The sequence below is a fragment of the Ips typographus genome, linkage group LG7 (genome assembly GCF_016097725.1).
Source record: "Ips typographus isolate SLU linkage group LG7, UJ_Ityp_2.0, whole genome shotgun sequence".
In the NCBI taxonomy this organism is placed as follows: domain Eukaryota; kingdom Metazoa; phylum Arthropoda; class Insecta; order Coleoptera; family Curculionidae; genus Ips; species Ips typographus.
Genome location: NC_138428.1, coordinates 2,829,562 through 2,848,311, shown reverse-complemented (window position 1 = coordinate 2,848,311; position 18,750 = coordinate 2,829,562). Strand labels below are relative to the sequence as shown.

The 18,750-nt window shown below is 33.9% G+C and overlaps 3 protein-coding genes across 5 annotated transcripts; 2 read left to right on the top strand and 1 right to left on the bottom strand.

Annotated features, from left to right (window-relative positions):
- Positions 1-4,006: 4,006 nt before the first annotated feature.
- Positions 4,007-4,951, top strand: SmD1 (small ribonucleoprotein particle protein SmD1). Its single transcript, XM_081984051.1, has 2 exons — positions 4,007-4,158; positions 4,389-4,951. Exons 1-2 carry the CDS (start codon positions 4,145-4,147, stop codon positions 4,738-4,740), a joined length of 366 nt encoding a protein of 121 aa, XP_081840177.1. The 5' UTR covers positions 4,007-4,144; the 3' UTR covers positions 4,741-4,951.
- A 2,334-nt stretch (positions 4,952-7,285) lies between these two features.
- Positions 7,286-13,551, top strand: LOC145732018 (uncharacterized). 3 transcript variants are annotated; one of them, XM_081984041.1, is made up of 4 exons: positions 7,286-7,431; positions 11,591-11,646; positions 11,865-12,607; positions 12,816-13,551. In XM_081984041.1, exons 1-4 carry the CDS (start codon positions 7,402-7,404, stop codon positions 13,403-13,405), a joined length of 1,419 nt encoding a protein of 472 aa, XP_081840167.1. In that variant the 5' UTR covers positions 7,286-7,401; the 3' UTR covers positions 13,406-13,551. The 3 variants fall into 3 exon arrangements, with proteins under 3 accessions (XP_081840167.1, XP_081840166.1, XP_081840168.1); XM_081984040.1 differs by lacking the exon at positions 7,286-7,431 and adding an exon at positions 8,790-9,161; XM_081984042.1 differs by lacking the exon at positions 7,286-7,431 and adding an exon at positions 11,354-11,395.
- A 929-nt stretch (positions 13,552-14,480) lies between these two features.
- On the bottom strand, positions 14,481-16,803 carry LOC145731920 (uncharacterized). The gene is made up of 4 exons (XM_081983910.1): positions 16,574-16,803; positions 15,744-15,833; positions 14,778-14,929; positions 14,481-14,716 (listed from the first exon to the last, which is right to left on the bottom strand). Exons 1-4 carry the CDS (start codon positions 16,801-16,803, stop codon positions 14,514-14,516), a joined length of 675 nt encoding a protein of 224 aa, XP_081840036.1. The 3' UTR covers positions 14,481-14,513.
- Positions 16,804-18,750: the final 1,947 nt, after the last annotated feature.

The window sequence follows — 18,750 nt, the reverse complement described above, 5'->3', positions numbered from 1 at the left end:
ATGCTCAGACTGCAGAATTTAACAAACACCCTTTTCTCACATTTAAATAAGAGACAGGATGATGAAAATTACCAAAAATTGTATTGTCTCGTTTATTTCGGTTAACAGTTTCTGATTTGATTTTTGCAATTAAGACATGTAACTTTGGAACAAATTGTTTAGTCTGTGACTTAAGCGACAACTGCCAAACTCTCTTTTAGTATTAATAAATTTGATAATTTTTCTCAATAAATAAGTTAATTGTGAAAGTGTGAAGTGTTAAAAGTGAAGCAACAAAATATCGATTTTTATCGTATTGAATATATTTTCGGTGATCAACAGTTTGCACATTCTCTTAAAAGTAGGAACCCACCTAAAGACAACTTTTTCCATCAAAATATTTTCAACCTTAACATTATTAATATTTAACATTTATAAGTAGATTTACATCGATACCATGCTAAACCTGTCAGACTCGACTACTGCAATAATTAAGCTACCAGACCTAAAATTGCTGGTCTTGGTACCCAAAACGAACAAAGGTCGTTCAAATATCACAGGTATGACTTAACCACCATTAACGTATTAAATACTGTCACAACTCAAATATTGACATCAATTTTCTCCTTGACTGTACTAAACTTTGTAGTGTTTTTTCAGGTTACTAGGATAGGAAATTTAATCAGGATTGTGCTTAAAATAATCATTTTCTTACTCCTCTTAAGTGGATTTTAGAGGCGATTTTGTCCCTGGCTGTCTTTTAAACCGTGTTCAAATTTCAGACTACAATTTCAACTGATTTAAATATTTATTGCACCAAACCAGTTTTTGTTCCTAATTCTTTGCTTCCAGTATACAAGGTGTGCAAGAAATGTATGGTGTCACAGGAACACTGGAAAGAAGAGCTCAAAATGGTTCTTGTAAGAGTTTGAACCACCTCTGAACTCTCAAAAATAACTGAGTTACAAGGTGTTCAAATTTTAAACCACAATTTCAACAGATTCGTAAATGGGCTCATCCCACAAAACGTAAAACTGCGTTTCAATGAATATAAATCGGGAAGCTTAGTCTGAACTGTCGGTATTTGTAGTTTGTTTACAAAAAAGAATGTTTTTTGGTTATTTACAGGACTTTATGTATGACGTATGTATTTGTATGACGTAGGCGACTGTCTGCAGTTTTATTGGCTATGGTTGACAGCATCTGATTTATAACCTCAAAGTCAAGTCACGAGTGAAGTCCGCAGAGGGCAATGTTGCCAGATAACAGATTTTTCAAGCAAATTTCAATTAGACCGATAAATTTACTGGTCAAATTGGAATTTACTGGTAAAATTAATAAACTTTCTTGTCACACTGAATTCTACTTTACCTTGAGTTTACTTTACATTTGACGTCCGTCATAACTTAGAATCCAGTTTTCATGATTATATGTGTTTTTTTTAATACCCTGTAAATACACCTAATTAAGTCACTCAAATAAAAAAATTATTTAACAAAATGTGATAATTAAACTTGAATTCTAAAATTAGTAACCATACAAATTAATTAGGAACTCTTAATTGACTGTAATGGGCTACACTAAACGAATGCTGGTATAAATTATCGATTGCAAAGGCAAGCGCTGTCGACTTGAAATTAAGAGCCCCAGTCAAAAAAAACCAAAGGCAAAAAAGCCGCCGAAATCGTACTTATTTATGTTCTACAACATCGGCCAGATTTAAAACTTTGTTTTGCGATTATGGTGCAACTTGCTCCTTGAAGTCGCCCCATTAATCTTTGCACATGTCCGATCCGGTTACACCATCGTATTATTCATTTCGGCGCCGCCATTTTCATATTTTACTCGCACCAGGTTTTGCATAATTAGTGGTGGTTGATGATGGCCAAATGTGGGAAACACAACACCCTGAGCTCAAACTAAGCATTACAATAATGACACAAGTTACACATTTCAGTAAGTAGACATTTCTATTTTCTATCACTAAACATTCCTAAGTAATTATCTACCTTCTGAGAAACTTAAGGTCAATATGTCCTTCTAAAGTTTTGATTAGTGAAAATTAAACTATCTACAATTTTTTTCTTAAGGTTTTTACTGAATTCGGCCAAGGGAAAGAAAATACAGAAAATAAAACGTTTTGATCATGAATTTTGAAAACCTTAAAGGAATAAGACAGGCTTAAGACAGTATTTAACCTTACCAGGACAGTTGTGGCAGTTTAAAGACAATAAAAAGAGCTTAAAGACACCAGTATAGCTTTCAGCATCATTTAAAAACGGTAAAATAGTTTCAAGACAGTAACAAAGCTTAGAACTTAAAATTGAACAATTTCAAGACAGTAATAGTGCTTCAAGACACTTGAAACGTCCAATTTTGGCAAATTAAAGAGAGTAAAACGTTTTGAACATCAAATATTAACAATTTTAAGGCAATAAGACAGCTTCAAGACAGTTATTAAACTTACCAGGACAATTGTGGCAATTTGAAGACAATATAAGATGAGCTTCAAGACACTAGTAAGTTGTGTTTCAAGGATTCCCAAAATTAATTTTTAACACCCAGTAGCTTGATAAGTGAGGCTTTCTGGATCCATGCCTATGAACTTTTTACCTTTAAAATAACTGACAAATCGCCCTGTAAAATATCGGACACTTATTAAAAAACACCCTGTATACTATTATTAGTTATTACTACTTCTTGTGTAACTTTTTTCCAAATTACCAACATACCTAAAGCAAGCAATTTTTGCTAATTATTATGCAAAGACCGTTCGGTAGGTACAGGAATAATAATAGCCCTGAACCTCGTTCGGGGTATTTTCATTAATTTTTAGGCCCTGCGGGCTTTATTAATAACTCCCTGGCACTTTTCGAAGTTTCAGAGATATTAAACTGCATGAAGTCTATCAAGTTTTAATTGCCGGAAAGGGGAGAGACGGGAATGCCCAATTCCACCCACCTATAATGTCGTCCAAAGGGTTGTTTTCCTAAGAAATTAAACGTTACAAAGGTCAAAAGTTGAGTAATCAGTACTTTCAGCCTGAGGAGTATATAATACAGAGGGCAGAAAACATGCATTTACCCATTCTAATGACAGATATTATACATGGTTTATACGGACAATTAAGTAATTGCCAGCTTAAAAATGCGCATATTTATGGGTACGGTTTCGAGTAAACCAAGTGGGAAACCAAAAATGTGTGTGGTTTGAATGTGACCGCACCAAAAATAGTCCAGTTTCGAGCCCCTAAGGCTAAGGATGGCATTTAACGAAGCGGCAGTGGTTTATTTTTCAATTTTTTTTAGGCCGGATTTAAGACAATAACCACGCATATATTGGTAATATCACGGTCGAATTTTTATGTTGTGGTTTATGATAGTTTTTTGCAAGCATGCAAGGAAAAGCAGAGCAGTATTCGAAATAATCCACATGAAAAAGTTGTTTGTATTTTTATTAAAGTCACTTGCAACAACTCTCGTCACCTGTGAATTATTAGTTAAAGTTTTGGAATATACAGTCGATTTTTGTTAAACAATTGATTTTTGTTATACAATCGATTTTGAAACAGTTCTACTCAATGAACACAGATGGCGCATTAGAGACTGTAATTTTTTTTTAAACTCTGATGAACTTTTTGTGTAGTAGAATTATAAAATATTAATCATAAAATGCGGTTTTACACGTAATCATATAGTTACAGTACAATAAAAAAAACAAATGCATTTCCTAAAAATCGGATTTTATTCTAAAAGATAAGTTTACCACTGTTTTCTTTTAGATACTTCTAGGAAACAGATAATCTTGATTTATTCAGTGCCTGAATGTATTTAAAACCACTTGAAAAGGCAATTAAAACAAAACTAGGAGAGACTAACTATTTAATTGTTCATTTACACGTCTACAGCCCCTTATCATGGACTACTTAATACGTTAATAGGCTTCCCTTCACTCTTTTCATGTTCTAGACCCAATAAATAACGATGTGTTAGACAAAGACGCATATAATCCCGTATCACGTTTTTGATTTATGATTTTTGACAGAACGCAGAAGTCAGAAAAAATGACAAATGAGGTTAACACAATCGATCGGCTTTGGTGTTTGGGTTTAGACGCGTTTTTCTTAAATATTTCATTGTAAAACTGTAATAAACCCTTAACCAGTATGAAGTTAGTACGGTAAGTTATCCGCAATCATACTTTGAACCCTTTCGTCAGCTTCTAACCAGTTTTAGTCCAGTAAACTTGCTTTAAACACCCACCTAACCTCAAAGCTTAGGCGGCATTTTATTGTCCCAAAGCTTTTTTCCTACAAGTAACCCTTTTCAGCCCCTTAATTACTTGTATTCCATCACTTTCAACCACCCTACCACTATATCAACCCTAAAAAATCACTGTTTTCTCTACAGGTTTCTGATGAAGCTTTCCCATGAAACAGTCACCATGGAACTGAAAAATGGCACCCAAGTGCACGGTACCATCACAGGGGTGGACGTGGCCATGAACACTCACTTAAAAGCCATCAAAATGACCCCGAAAAATAGGAATCCAATCAATTTGGACACTTTAACAGTCAGAGGGAACAATATCCGCTACTACATTCTGCCAGACAGTTTACCATTAGAAACACTGCTGATTGATGATACTCCCAAGGCTAAAGCAAAGAAAAAGGAGGGTGCTAGAGGAGCTGCTAGGGGTAGAGGACGTGGTAGGGGCCGTGGTGGGCCTAGAGGTCGTGGTAGGGGCAGAGGAAGGAGATAAGTGGTCTGTTTTAAGGCTTTAGGCTAAGTTACACTAACTGTAACTATTAATTATTAAGGGGGGTTGTTCAAAAGTTTTATTTTAAAATTTCTGAATTGGTAATTTAGTTTCAGTTGTAATTCATTTAGAACTTTTTTGTCAATTTAATTGTCATATATTATTGACTAAAAGTTATTTTCTATAAAATAATAAAGTAAAGTTTATTAGGTCAGGTTGATTGGTTTTAGTATAATTTTCACTTCCTTTAACACTAAAACTGTTATTAATAGTATTCGACAATACTGTCAATAATAAATGCTGCTTTAAGCTAACAGAAAAATTGTCAAATGTAAACTGCTAGTTTCTGTGCTGTTAGGTTAGAGAATGTATAAGTCCCCTTCACCATGAAATCAAAAAGGTAAAAAGACTGCTTACTGCTTGCTTTATTTTAAAAATTGTTATTAGAAAAGGCACGTAATTGAGTGGTATCAAAGCGAAATTGTCAATCTGCATTTGTGAACGGATTTAATATTTTTGTTGTATAAGAGAGACAGAAAGGTTCTAAGTTTTTCTGTAAGCTTCATTTGCAGGTAAACATTGGTAGCAATGGTATGTGCCTAAGAAAACAAAATACAAAATGGATATATGATGATGTAAGCAAAACGTCTTTTTTTGCACTAAAAATCATTAAGATAAGCGGACAAAAAAGCAAAGAATTTGATGAAAAGAACGATATAATTAAGACCACAAAACTGTAGAAAGTACAGACAAAAACTGAGATATACGGGATGGCTTTATAAAATATATATTCCTGTATCCTATTTTGTTATTTTCGTTTTATTAAGTTATAAACTAGTGTCACCTGACACTGGTGATAAAGCATGCTGTGAAGTGTCATAACAGTTAAATTTAACGTCTTAAGTTGTCATTTAACGTTACAACTGCTAAATTTAACTCAACAGAGCTACAAATAACAATTCATTAAAAAGACGCTACTATTTGACATTTTACAGTTTCACCGCACTGTTCAATGAGTTAGGTGACAATAAGACTGTCTTTAAACGTTATAGTTAGTGTAGGTTTTCAATGTGGTCCACGTTTTTCCAAACCACACGAATTAAACGCTGATTTGCACGATCAAGCTAAATATGAGTCTTGTTGACAGAAGGTGAATGAAAATCAACGTGAGAGAGATTAAATGAGCTTATAATACCCTCTCCATATTTAAATTTTTATGAATTTTCAATCAGAAGCAATGGCTTCAGCAAAACGGATTTGTTAGTTTTCTATTATCTGATGTCAAATTTATGATCAGAATGCACTTGTAATCATTATGGTAATGGACAGCTTTCGTGGATAAAATATACTATAATAACGGCTTGGGTAGTCGTGGGATGAGGAGGGTAACAGAAACACCCAATTAACTGTGGGGCATCAGGAAACAGTGACAAATAGATCACGAAACGTCGCACCACAGTTAATTGGGTGTTTCTGTTACCCTCCTCATCCCACGACTACCCAAGCCGTTGTTCTAAAGTAAGGATAATAAACCAATATACTATAATCCTCGTTTTTTTTTAAGATAAATTAAGATTATATAATCGGCTTAAAACATGTCCTTAAAAGTTCCAAATAACATGGACTTTTTGGTAAAAAAAAACTTCTATAAAAGGCAATTCAGCAATAATCGGTTTACCTTGGCGCAAGGTTCGTTTAACACTAAACTGCAACATTTTTTTACATAAACTATTGTCACAAGTAGATTTTCGTTAATTACTTAGTCAGCAAATAATCGGCCACTGACCGAAACAAGTCGTCGACCACTTGGGTTGCAAAATAAGCAATCGAACCTTTTAGAACGGAAGCTAGCTAAGGTGTTGCAATCGCCAGTCAGCAATAAGTCATCAATTGTTCGGACAATGATCCAAGTGCTTAGACAAGCAATTAAGAAATTGAACTGACTAAGGGATCGCAATACCTTACAATAAATAGCCGAGAAATTGGGAAAGAAAGGAGTTAGAAATTACCCGCGAAACTAAACGGTTCGGTCGCGAAAGTTAAGGGAACTCTACCTTGACACTTACCCTCGTCCAAAATGGTTTGTGAATTAATTATCATGTAAGTACAAACCTTATAATTTGAATTAAACCAACTTATGTCTGACAATGCTTTTTATAAATTCAGTTTTCATTTAATCTTTCTTTATTAGTTTCTCTATGAATAAACGTTGTTGTTTTTGTTATCCAATCTTTGAGTTTAACTTGACTACGACCCCAGCCTACACGTCCCCGCGTTACGACTAAAAATTAGATCGTGACACTATTACTGCGGTACCATTTGGGCTGATGAAATACATCATTTGCTTCACTTTTAACAAACCCACAATCAAGCAACACCTCGCTTTTATCCAACATGTCTTACTCATAGCAAATTCGATAAATTCACGAAAACCTGAAATAAGCCAAGCAAATAAATTTGCAATTAATTTCCATGGATTTCACATACAAACATATCAAAATCTCTATTTTAAATCAATAGCAAGTGTGGTCACCAGGTTATTTTTAACGTTATTTGGTCAGAATAACGTTAGTTTTTTAGTCGTTGTTTGGGCTTCTTCTTGACCGCGTTGTATGCAACTTGTTCATAGTTTAAGTGGTTTTAGTGGCATTTAGACACACAGTAATGAGTTTTTTCAGTCGGTTAAAACGTAAGGTAAGCCGTTATTACAGTAAAAAGTACATTAAAGATCAGCTTTGATTTATTATCTACAGTTTGTTCTTGTACCAAAAAACCTAGTTTTACTAATTTAAATTTCATGTGTTTTACATAGTTTTAACTTATTAATCTAAGTTGCGTAAATTTCAGTGATTCAGTATAAAATATATAATACGTAAATTGTGAAATTTCGTTTTGTCTCTTGAAGGAATTACTCTACAAGAAAAAAAGTGATTGGATGCGCCAAACTGCTTTTTTTAAAGTAATTTAATTTTGACTAAGCGTAGCTCCGTTAGTTGAGGAGTTATAAAAAATGTAAATAAGGACAGTTGCAGGAAATTTTATCCTCTATAATACAAGATGTTTTTGCTCTTAAGGAGTTGCCAGGCAAAATGTGACAGAGTGCACCAAACTGTTTTTTTAAAACTAACGTTATCGTGTCTTAGATATTTGCATCATTTTTACGATATCTTAAGTTTAGTTTGTAGCTTCTCTCTGTTTCTATGTAACATTCTTGCATCCTTTTCTTTCTTGCATTCTTCTGATCTATCCTTCTAGTTGTCTCTCTTTTTGTTTTTTACATCATAATATGTATAACCTCTCTCTGTCGCCATTTTCTTTATTTATAACACAATCCTGCTATTTTTTCTCTCACTTCATGTTGCATACTATAGGTTCTTCTTTTTTTTTGTATATGTTAATATCTCTAGCAATATTTCTTTGTAGGCACATTATCTGTAACTCATGTTTTTTTTATTTAATTGTTTCTGTTACGTAATTTTTTCGTTTTCTTTATTATATTCATAAATATGATCTTTTGTTATTAACGTTCTTACTGCTTACTGCTCACATAAACGATTATTCTAATTATGCAAATTTCTTCCCATTTAGCCAAATCTGTATCTAAAACCGTTTCCAAAAATCATCACACTTTTTGAATGTGAGTTTTAATTTTTGTTGTAAACTAACTAATCTTCTTTATCTTAGTTTTCTCGTCCATAATTTTTGCTTTCTACTCTCTCCTTTAAACTGTGTGAAATAACTCTAGCAACTGGTAAACAATAATATAAACTGTTAGAGGATGTAAACACTGGTAATAAACCGACTATGCAATTCAACTGATAAGTCATAACCATAACTGCAATAATTAACAGGTAATGCAGTGAATTTCCCACATAGCCTCGAAAACAATTGTGTTTGTTTCTTCGACCGTGTACAAGTCGAGAAGGTTCAATTTCTGGGCACATTTGCGTTATTGAAATCCACTGAAAATTCCCTTAAAAGGTTTGTACTAAATTGGTGTTGCAATCAATGATAATTATTAAACAAATCAGTGAGTTTTTAGATTGAGATCCAATTGAATTTGGCTGGTGTTCGCTGGAACCGAACCAAACCTTGATGGTACACACTCTGAATCTCGAACCACGTTTTGAAATTACAGTAATGTTTAAAAAAAATCACGGACTAACGTTTCCCCTGCTAACGCAGCCTCTCTCCTGCTATTGCACAGAAAACAATTATTGAACACCGAGACGCAGTTGTTTGGCGCGACCGGGTCGAACGCCTTGGCCAAGTCCGAAAATATCGATGACCGGTTCCGAAACAAATTATTATTATTAATTATCGCTACTATGGGCAACAAAATGTGTAAGAAAAAGGGGGACGTGGTGGATAACGCCCCCAAAACACCGGAATCCAAGTTTGATCGGATTTTTGCCAGACTTCACGTGAGTTTTTGCAATGTTTTGCTACCTTAACAAATTACCTTCAATCTGGTGATGTCATATTATTTAAAGGTGAAACATTACTATTAGGTGATTTAACCTTCTGTTATGTGTGTTCATGTTTAATCGAGCGGACACGTAAATATTTACGTGTGTTTTGTTGGTTTTACGTAAGAGTGGAAGACACGAGACACCTTCCTGGACTATTCTTGGGTAGCCAAGAGGAAAGTTGTTTGAAATTCTTTAATCGTGGTCACTTTTACTTTTCGATTGCTTTAAATGCGTCTTTATGTAAAACATGACATCTGCTTTGTGCAATGATTTAGATTGTAGATCAAATCAGTGTCAAACCGTTAATAGTCACTATTGGTAATTGGATTTTGGTGAAGAAAAGCTAAAGCTGCAGGAATACATTAATTAAACAAAATCAGTTTTGCTTTTCATTAAAATCGAACCTTGTCTCAAATGGTCAGTAGTAAATAAGTTTTGAGAATGGTCATTTTTAAATTATTCAATTTTACCAGTACCTACTAAAAAAAAATTTGATTAATTAGACATTTTGGATAATTGTTTTGGAAGGTTATTTAAATTTCTATTGCTTTGTTAATTGATCATTATTGATTATACAGAGTATCTCAACATTACCCTTACTGACTGGAATTACAGAAAATCAGTGAGGAATACCAACATTAAGGAAAAATATTGATAACTAGAGTCTGAATTAAAAACCACGAAAATCGTGGAAAAAAGGGCTTAAAAAGCAAAATTATTTTCCACAATCAAATCTGTAAAAAAGCACTCTTTCAGAGATAACACCACTAACAATTTCGTGCATACCCTGTATACAGAGAACTGTATTGGGATTCAAACGTTACGTAGTCTGGTTTAATGTGTCATTAGGAACAATTTTGCCCTCTTGTAGTTTTTATGTGAATCTATCCGTTTTCAAGATATTTTCCAAAAACTACTTTAATGCATTTTTTGGTTCAGGGTGGTTCAATCACTCAAACGAATCGTCTTGGACTGCTCTTTTCAGTGATGTAGAGCAAAGAATTGTATCTAAAAAATTTGTGTACAGGGTGAGCAAAAATAATGACCCCCCAACAATTTTGTGCACACCCTGTATGCAGGAAACTGTATTGAGATTCAAACGTTACATAGTTTGGTTTAGTGGTCCATTAGGAACAATTTGTTCGAGATATTTTCTAAAAACTACTTTGATGCACTTTTTACCGAAAATTAGTTTAAAATTTGAACACCCTGTATCTTGGTTATTTTTGGGAGTTCAGGATGGTTCAACTACTCAAAAGAATCGTCTTGAACTGCTCTTTTCAGAGGTGAAGTGCAAAAAATTGTATAAAAAAAAATTGTGTACAGGATAAGCAAAAATAATGACCCACTAACAATTTTGTGCACAAATGCAAATTTTCTGAAACTGATTATTTTATTTAAAAGCGTAATAACGTAAAAAAAATGAACTGTTGAAATAGTAAGCTTAAGCATATCCTGTAAATTGTAAACTGTGGATTTTAAAATATTTCTAGAGTGAGAAGCAACAAACATATTTTTGCTGTAAATTAGTACGTTTAATGAAAAAAACTAGTGTGAATTTAGGTATGTCTGAAAACCACAAAAGATGTAAACTTAAGAAAATTAAGAGCTGTTTTTATGAAAATTATTTACTCCAGAATTGTTTTGTTTCATTATTGGACAACTAACATGTTTTTAAGCGGTAAAACTCTAGATGAATCAACGTTCTAAACCAGCTCATTTTTGGACCTTCAAGTTGATTTTCGATTTCTTATAGTTACAGATATCTTTTCAAACAAAACAACTTAAATGAGTAAAACAAAAGTTTCAGTTAATTGGCTTGTTAGTAAACTTTTTGCAACACTTTTTTAACCTTGTCAAGGTTCTAAAATCAAGAGTGGGAAGTTGTTAGAACCAATTAAACCTAATTCTTAATATGGGATCAAAAGTGTCAGTAAACTTTCAATACCACTTTTTGTCTACTCTTCCTACACTTCTTGACCAATAAACGCGATTGCCAGCCCACTCTTCAATATAATTTCGCACTTTTCAGGTCTGTTTTGCAAGGAAATCTGTTGGTATTAAACTGTAATCGGCAACGGAACCCGACTAGATGCGATTTTTTTCGCATATCTCGGAACCGGAATGAGATCAACGAACTAGCGCATGGTACCCATCTAATGAGCTATTCCCGTCGGGCTTTAGAAGTAAATCATTTTAATCCTGGTGGGAATTTATTGATTTTTCAGTTAAAGACCGTTTTAAAACTCGTATAAACACACGCTAAGAGAAACTTTCTAACAATGAATATGCAAAACTTCGCGCCTTGTTAAATAATATTAACCAACATAATTACTAGAGCCTTCAACTTTGCTTAATTTACAGTGATATGTTTGTTTCAGTTGAGGCCAACGACGTGGAAATCCGAGTCGCATCTAAACAAAAAAGAGAACACCAGGTAAGCGAATTACATACAGGGTGATCATCCAGAAACTAGAAAAATAGTGAATGTACGCAAAAGTATTTTTTGATGGTTGCATTTAAAATAAGCAAATTCAAGTAAACTTTTGAATTACTTGACTCACCTTTTTCCATAATCGATCCTGGCGAACCTCCCTGGTATGCATCAAATATACATCATACAGTGATTCACATTTAATTACTCAAATTTTACAGGGCAAAATCCGAGGACAGAAACATAAAAAAAGGAGAAAGCATTTTTTACACCAAACCCATCTCCAAGAGCAGTGATTGGACTGATGTGGATTTGGAAGTTCCTGACGACGATCACATCCACTTACCCAACCCCAAATTGAATTTGATTTTTGACAATGACAATGGCACGCCGACCCCTCCACCGCGTCACAAACCCCCTAAAACAAGCAGCAATTTTAAGGAAAAAATCGAGAAATTTGCCACTAAAAGCTTGCAGGCACTTCAAGGGGACAAAACCCCCAAAACACCACCAGCAGTTGAAGAACCGTTAATGGTGAAAAAAACCATAAACTATAGCTGTCCTTTGTGTGAGAGTGATGAGAAGAACCACAACAGAGACCACCACCACAACCATCCCCAGCCTAAAGAGGCTAAAAATCTCAATAACAAAAGGTTGAAAAACCTTTCAGTGGTGTCCCTTCCCAATTACACGGACCTCAAACTGTCAGTGGCGCACCCTACCGTATCGAAACAAAACTCCAAACCGGACGTAAACTCTTCCAGGCTAAGTCTTCAACAATCCAACCCCAAAAAGCTTACATCTAGTCAGTCAACTGGTAAACTGGACAGCTACATAACCAGATGTAGGTCCTTTGGATCAATTTTTCCTCAACAGCTGAAGAAATTGAGGGGACAGAAGGTTAAACCTGAAGATCATGTTACTTCGGATGATTCTTTTGGTCCTTTAGAGGACTGGGACGTAGGTAAGTTTCCAACAAAATTAGGTGTTTTGCTCTAATTAACGACAAATTACATTAAAAGTTATCAACCGTAGGACGATTAACGCTATATTAGTACCGTAATGCGATCATTTCGACCGTAAAACTTGCTTTTGTAGTCAATGTTAAAACAGCTTTACTCATTACAAAACTTGTTTTAACTGCCTCTCTTAATACTACTTATTAATTTTAGGTCTAATTGAGCACTACAATCCTAAAGACGCTAGTTTACCACGCCCTAGAAAACCACTCCCCGACCAAGAAGTCCTGGCTGGAATTGAAGATTTGATTGTCCAGGACGTGGAAGAAAAACCACAACGTCCACTAAGACGCTCCGAGTCTCTAGTGAAGAAAATCAACAAAGAAGCCTCAGAATCGTCCAAACCACCTCCAAACGGCAAAACTCCAGAAGATATTTGTCTGACCCCACCTCCCAGCCCTGTCACAACAGTAAGTCAGGGTAAGAAGGTGGCAAAGCTGGCTCAACGCTTTGAGGCTCAACCTTCGGTGGAGAAAGTGGTGAGGAGGAGTCACCCTCCTGTTATAGCTTCACCAGAGAGCGAAGCAAAACGGGAGTCAGTGTGCGAACACTCGAGTTTAATGAAAATCCTGCAAGAGTTTAGTGTTAAGGACACGCTGGGGAAAACTGCAGCTGTGGAGAACGACAGCGAAAAATCGTCTCTAACGCCATCTTTAGTGGAGTTTGAGAAGAATTTGGCTACTAATGGAGTGGAAGATTTTATCAAAGCGGAGCAGAAGCATTCTGAGGCAGTGTGTAGCTAATTGATTAGTTAAGAAAGGTTGTGCTTTATATCTTTGTTGTATAGTGTGAATTGTTAAGTTTACTTTTATATTCCGTTTTTTTGTGCTTCAAGTTGTAACTTATTTCTTAGAAAATCTTAATATATTTTTCGATATGTTTTACTTAATTTAGCTTTTGTTTCATTCACTTAATTAAAGTAACATCAGGTTAGGACTTTACTTCTTCTTACATTTACTATATGGTATGATTTTTTGATTTTTAGTTTTCATGTGAAAGTGGTTGAGAGTTGTTGTTTTATTTGTTCTCCCTTACATCTGGCTGCTAAAGTGAATGAAGCTCATGATGCACTGTAATATGTCAATACCATCAGTGACAAAATAATTAATTTTATGTGTATTTCTAGGAAGTAAATACACAATACTCGCTGGAAGTGGTGTGGATTCAACTTGATCTTTAAATCAATTTGATTGTTCTTTTTCCTCATTTCCTTTATTTTCATTTTCGGTTTTTTGTTCAAAAACAACCTGAGTTCCTACTTTGAAGTATTCACTAATTGACAATCGAGCAAATGCACAGAACAAAGTTAAGGAAGTTTAAGTTTTTTTCATATTATTTGCAAAAGGCATTTGTTTTAATAGAATTTATTTTACTACAAATTTTTATTTACTTACTTTTTTGTTTTGTTTACTTACAAATTGGTCTAATTTTTTTATAAATGTTTATTGCACTAATATAGTTTGTCTTCCTCTTGTAATAAAATAAATGCTACTTACAGTCAAGTCATAAAATATTTATCATAAGTTGTGCTCAAACTACAGAAGTTATCTTATTTTTTTAAAATAATAGTTCATTATTGCATGTCTCAAGTATATAAAATTGGGGTTAGCAGATAAAATCTGATTAAATTAGAGTCTGATTAAATGTACAATCTAATTCTCCTAGCAGGAAGTGTACTACATTAATTAGAAACATTTAATCGTCATTGTGGTTATGTAATATGGACGACAATACCACATGCAAACACAGGCTTAACCGTTCAAAAATCTGTGCCAATATTTGCATTTTAGATTATCTGATTATACTTAAAGCCTGAAACAAACGCAAACTTTGTTTTTATTAAGGACTAAACTACAAAGTTTGTGTAGAACTATGGAATGGTTGTTGGTTGACCAGAGTTTCACTCCCTTGGACCTCAAGGTGACCAAGTTCAGGCAACTTGGTGGGTTCCACCTCCAGCTTGATTGTGGTGGTTGGAATTACTTCAGATAACTCCAAAGAGGTGTCCTCGACGCATTTGGGTAGGTCATAAGGCACTTCATGGGGTTTACATCCTTTTTAAAAAATATATTAGGCTCATTTAAGGGTGGTGTTTTAAAGGGTTGTATTTTTTACCGCGAATATCGTAAGTGACCATGACACGTTGATCCAGCACTGTAGTAGGGTGGATTTTCAGTTCCGTTACTGTTACTGTAGGTCTGTACAGTCCTAGGTATTCTCCCCAACCTTGCAACTGTTTGGTGGTCCCTGGCATGTTGTTATCAGCCCTATTTTAGGAATTGGTTAACAAAAAGCTTCCTGATTTGGTGGTGAAGGCATATTAACGTGTTCAGATATGAAAAGGAGAGGATTTCTTGAACATTTAGTATGTGGTATTGCCCTGGCAATTTAAAATACTGAAAACCTTTCAGGGATTAAATTTAGTGATTTATAAACCAGCCGATTTAAAACTAGTCAAGAAGAAAGGTTTTCGTATACATTTTATTGAAATTTCGACTTTTTTCAAAATGAAAAAGATTTTAAGAAACCATCTAATTTGAAGTGTAATCTGAGTCAAACATCTAATGTTCTGAACAATACAGTTTCAAAATTGGAGACTACAAGTTGACTGAAGAAATAATTATAGCAGTGCAAAAAAAAACAACAAATTATTACAAATGAGATGATTGAATGAATAAGACAAATATACAAGAAAAAGATACAAAAAAGAACAGACAGAGAGAAGCATTAAAAAATGCACTAGTGCTTTAAAACGCTATTTTTAATAGTTCAGGAGCGTGTTAAAAGTTGAATTTTCAATGAGTTTGTAGAAAAATGTTTTTTTTTTTAAGTTAAAGATCACCAAAATTTTTATGGAAACCCACTTTTGGTCAAGAATAGCTCCTCTAAACTACAACCTTTGCAGTAAAACACAACGTTTATTCTACGTTGAAACGAAAAGTTTTAAAATGTAACTAGATTTGGTCTAAAATGGGAGAAAATCAGTTGGGAAATCACTGTATTGATTTAATGCAGGCCAGTTAGTAATAAACGCGGCGTTACTAATTAGTTGATGTACCAGAAATATTAATTAATACCAACCTTTTGGTAATATTCGAAGCAATTGTGGTGTTATTCGATTCCCTGGCAGAAGTGGGATTCAGCTCGTTTCCGATATTCAAGAATTTGAATCTGTAACAAATTTTTCTTATGTAAGTTCAGTAAATTAAATTGTCAACTCTAAAATGAGGACCGTTTCCAATAAGTCAAACAATCAAATGAAACAATTAAGACATTCATGGTAAATGCTCTAAAAGTGTTATATGTTCCATATGGGTCAAATAAAACATTCTTGAATCACTACTACACTATTCCTCTTATTACATCTTCAAAACCATAACGTTATTATGGTTGTCAATAATAATGCAGATCTTCGATCGTTTCTATTAAACATTCATGGCAAAACTTGAAACATTTAATAACCCAACACACTTCTACCATATACTCTATTAATAATTTATTTCACTTTTCCTGACAGCTGTATTTTGATTGAAAATTCAGTTAAACACAGCAAATGTATACCTAAATTATTCACATCCAACACAGAAACAGATCATTTCAAAACAGCAGAAACAAACGCTTTTGGTTTTGAATAAAACAAAATTCAGTTTTCTGAGAAAAATTAAACTTTCAAATGTTTTGAATGTAACGTTTGCTTTTTTATTTGTCACATTCAAAACATGTTGGTTTTACAACCATAGAGATATTAAAAGTATGTTAATTGTGAAAAGTTAATATTAATTTAATTAGTAGAAATTTTGTCTTTTGAGCTTTTTTTGACCAATTTCTAGCACTTTTTAAGTGACGCAATAAATATTAAAGAGTTTTACATTATAATTAAAAACTGTATATTTTATCAAATAATTCCTTACGCATTAGCATCAAAACTGGGATAGTTCATAAATCTAATATGCCTACAATCGGGAAGTCCTGGAGCAATATGAACGCAACTAGCAGGCACATAAAGCTTCTCCTCTACAGTTTTATATACTGTACTGGTCACTGTACCCCATATACCCCTCTTTACCCTGCTGGGTTCTAAATAAACACCCTGGGCCGCCAACGCGCACCACCACAACACTTGAACCACCACGAGGTGCATCTTATTGCGACTGGTCCAAACACTACCATCTTAATTTTATATATAATATACAGGTCAGTAACTTTTAGAGGTATCTAAGGTATTTCCTGTAATTGTCCCAAATTATACGGTTCCTATCTGGAACGATACCGAAGGGCCGTATCTTAATGGGTTCCGGCGCGATTTGGAAACGAGCTTATAGGTACCTAACGTCTGCCCCCAGGTACCTTAATAATCTGTGAAAAATGTATTCTTATCTTGCTTTGAACGTTAATGAGGTTATTAATATTCAATAAGGGCGTACCAGATGTTTAGAGTTAAGGATTTTTTCTTTAAAATTTTTTTACGTGGTCTAACAAAAAGCATTAGAGGATAACAGGTGCAGTTTTCACTAAAAATTTCACTGACAATGACTGAAAAGGAAAATCTGGGTTACCCGGATTCACGAATCGAATATGACACGGATAGTTAACGACAATCAAAAATTAATTGAGCGTGCAAGTAAATCTAGCCATATTCGACTTCATATCCGTAATTTGGCTTTTTACCATCAGAAAATATTAGAAATTAATGCTGAGAAACGGTTTTGGTCAAACTCGTTTCATTACATTTCTGATTATGTTTTCAGTTCAGAGATTTACTTATTTGATTTTCACAACATTTTTGTTGAGTACGTCGCGTTTAATCAGAATTTATAGATTAATGTGTGTTGTATTATTGTCCCAAGTTTCGTCATGATTGGATCATCAGGAGCTGAGTTATGTGGTACATTAGGAGCGAAGCTCCACATCAGTGTACAAGGTTATTCATTATAAATTAGGAATCTTCACGAGCACCGTTATCAGTAAAAAAATGTGATATACGAGAGTTGTATTCATAAATTTTCTAAATGGAATGCACTGAATATTATTATAGTTAGGTTAAGGTTCTTTATGAAAAAAGTACAACACGTCTCTATATTTTAAGGTCAATTTACTGGTTACATAGCAAATTTCAGGGCCGTAACGCCCAGATTTCGAAAGTAGTGACTGAAATTGTGTTTCATTCCATTTTATCTGAGATACTTTAATTTTTGATGGTAATGATCACAGTTTCAGTAAAGTAGGGTTTGTTTGTGGAAAAGATACAGTACGTCCTCTATATTTTAGGGTCAATTTAAAGGTTACATATCAAATTTCAGTGGCTTAACCCACAGATTTCTAAAATACTGATTGAAACTGTGTTTCATTGCATTTTAACTGAAATTTCATCATTTTTGGTGGTAATCACACTTTCAGTAAAGTAAGGTTTGTTTATGGAAAGGATACAGTACGTCTCTGGATTTTAAAGTCAATTTAAAGGTTACATAGCAAATTTCAGGGCCCTAACCCCCAAATTTCGAAAATAGTAACTGAAATTTTGTTTTATCTGACATTCTTTCATTTTTGATGGTAATGATCATAGTTTCAGTAAAGTCCGGTTTGTTTATGGAAAAGATACAGTACGTCTCTGGATTTTAGGGTCAATTTAAAGGTTACATATCAAATTTCAGTGGCGTAACCCACAGATTTCTTAGATACTGAGTGAAACTTTGTTTCATTGCATTTTAACTGATATTCCATCATTTTTGATGGTCACAGTTTGAGTGAAGTAAAGGTTGTTTACAGAAAAAGTGCAATACGTTCCCGGCTTTTAAGGTTAATTTACTATCTACACAACAAATTTCAGGGCCGTAACCCCCAGGGATTTCGAAAATACTGACCAAAATTGTGTTTTATTGCATTTTAACTGACCATTTTTAATGGTAATCATAGTTTCAGTAAAGTATGGTTTTATGGAAAAAATACAGTACGTTTCTGCATTTTAAGGTCAATTTACTGGTTACACAGCAAATTTCAGTAAAACATTTTAAGTCAAGAGGCTTTTGCTTCATTGAAGTTTATTTTAAAATAACAAAATTAATGTCTTTTAAGACAAGATTTGTTATCT

Bases quoted from the DNA above. Each gene is read 5' to 3' on its own strand.
- LOC145732018 (XM_081984040.1), top strand. From the start codon at position 9,066: ATGGGCAACAAAATGTGTAAGAAAAAGGGGGACGTGGTGGATAACGCC. The intron at 9,162-11,590 runs GTGAGTTTTTGC...TGTTTGTTTCAG, and splicing joins GGATTTTTGCCAGACTTCAC to TTGAGGCCAACGACGTGGAA. The intron at 12,608-12,815 runs GTAAGTTTCCAA...TATTAATTTTAG, and splicing joins TTTAGAGGACTGGGACGTAG to GTCTAATTGAGCACTACAAT.
- LOC145731920 (XM_081983910.1), bottom strand. From the start codon at position 16,803: ATGCACCTCGTGGTGGTTCAAGTGTTGTGGTGGTGCGCGTTGGCGGCC. The intron at 15,834-16,573 runs GTAAGGAATTAT...AATTTGTTACAG, and splicing joins CCCAGTTTTGATGCTAATGC to ATTCAAATTCTTGAATATCG. The intron at 14,930-15,743 runs GTTGGTATTAAT...TTCCTAAAATAG, and splicing joins GCTTCGAATATTACCAAAAG to GGCTGATAACAACATGCCAG.